The sequence below is a fragment of the Poecilia formosa genome, unplaced genomic scaffold (assembly GCF_000485575.1).
Source record: "Poecilia formosa unplaced genomic scaffold, Poecilia_formosa-5.1.2 Scaffold339, whole genome shotgun sequence".
NCBI classification, from domain to species: domain Eukaryota; kingdom Metazoa; phylum Chordata; class Actinopteri; order Cyprinodontiformes; family Poeciliidae; genus Poecilia; species Poecilia formosa.
In genome coordinates, this window is record NW_006800278.1 from 602,411 (window position 1) to 604,006 (window position 1,596).

Genomic DNA, 1,596 nt, shown 5'->3' on the forward strand with positions numbered 1-1,596 from the left:
ACATAACATCCAACATAACATCCAACATCCGACATAACATCCAACATCTGACATAACATCCGACATAACATCCAACATAACATCCAACATAACATCCAATATAACATCCAACATCCAACATAACATCCGACATAACATCCAACATAAAATCCGACATAACATCCAACATAACATCCAACACAACATGACATCCAACATGACATCCAACATGACATCCAACATCCAACATAACATCCAACATCCAACATAACATCCGACATAACATCCAACATAAAATCCGACATAACATCCAACATCCACAAAAACATTACAGTTTATTCCTGACACTAGAAAACAGGTTGGACTTAATCAGAGGACCTGTCCTCCCGTCCCCCTGTCCTCCCGTCCCCCTGTCCTCCCGTCCCCCTGTCCTCTGTCCCCTCCAGGTGGTCCAGCTGCTCCTGAGCAGCAACATGGTGGCGGCGTTGTTGGAGGATGAGAGGAAGGAGCCGACAGACTCCGCCTACACCACGCCGCTGCACCTGGCGGCTCGCAACGGACACAAAGACGTCATACGGTGAGAAAACCAGATCAGAACCAGAGTCCAGTCTCGGGTCCAGCAGAAATCAAATAAATACCAGCAGCAGGCATGAAGTGAAAATGTAGAAAGAAATGAAGAAACCGAGAGTCCAGTTCTGATGTCCCGGACTCAGATCCAGGAGGTTCTGGAACCTTCTCTGATCCAGAACCTCTACAGAAGTTTCTGGATCAGAACCGACTCTGGTTCAGCTTCAGTCGCAGTTTAAACTTTCAGATGAAAACCAGACACATCATGACGATCATCACAGTCAGACAGCAACTGCAACATTTTGGGTTTTTATCCTGAAAGAGCAGAAATGAATTCGGCTTCATGTTTCAGCCATATTTACTGTCACAGCGTAAATAAAACGTCGAGCTGCAGCTAATTGGTGACCGAAATATTACCAAGCTAAATGTTTAACTTCAAACTAATTATTTCGCTAGCTAGCTAAATATTTAAACTGTGACACTTCTGAAGGTGAAAATATTCCACTGGAATCGGCTGTAACGTTGGAAACGACATCCCATAATATGGATGTGAAGCGGATCAGCTGGTTGGAGGAAGACGATGCTGCAGGATGAAGGCTGACGGGTCACAGGCTGGACAGGTGCTCTCACCTGTTTCAGGTGCAGAGGACCTGGGTCTGGCAGGGCTGATCAGAAAGCACACACACTGTTGGTTGCTATGGCAATGGCTGCTATGAGCTGCTGTGTCAGTAGGAAGTCAGTCTGTCTGCAGCCTGCAGGATTTCCTGGATCCACACCGAAGATCTGCAGTTTCTGAGTCTGGACTGGGCTCACTGGGTTTGTTCTGGGCTTTCTGCCCTGATATCCCTGCAGCCATGTGAATCCCACTGCAGCGGTTCTGTGACCCAGTTCCAGCTCCCCTTCCTGGCTGCCAGCCGGAGCTCTGGCTGTGAGGATGTGAAGATAACTGACAGCAGTGCCGAAGAACAAGAACAACAGTTCAACGTGACTGAAGCTGCTGCAGAATCGACACAACTGCAGCTAGAATGCAGTCCTGCTACAGGCTAATTG

At 47.6% G+C, this 1,596-nt stretch overlaps 1 protein-coding gene across 1 annotated transcript in view; it reads left to right on the forward strand.

Moving 5' to 3' along the window:
- caskin2 (CASK interacting protein 2) overlaps positions 1-1,596 on the forward strand; it is a 36,912-nt gene that overhangs the window by 16,823 nt on the left and 18,493 nt on the right. Inside the window, exon 7 of the mRNA XM_016661671.1 lies at positions 426-556. Coding sequence (XP_016517157.1) covers positions 426-556 — 131 coding nt within the window. The remainder of the gene's footprint in view (positions 1-425; positions 557-1,596) is intronic.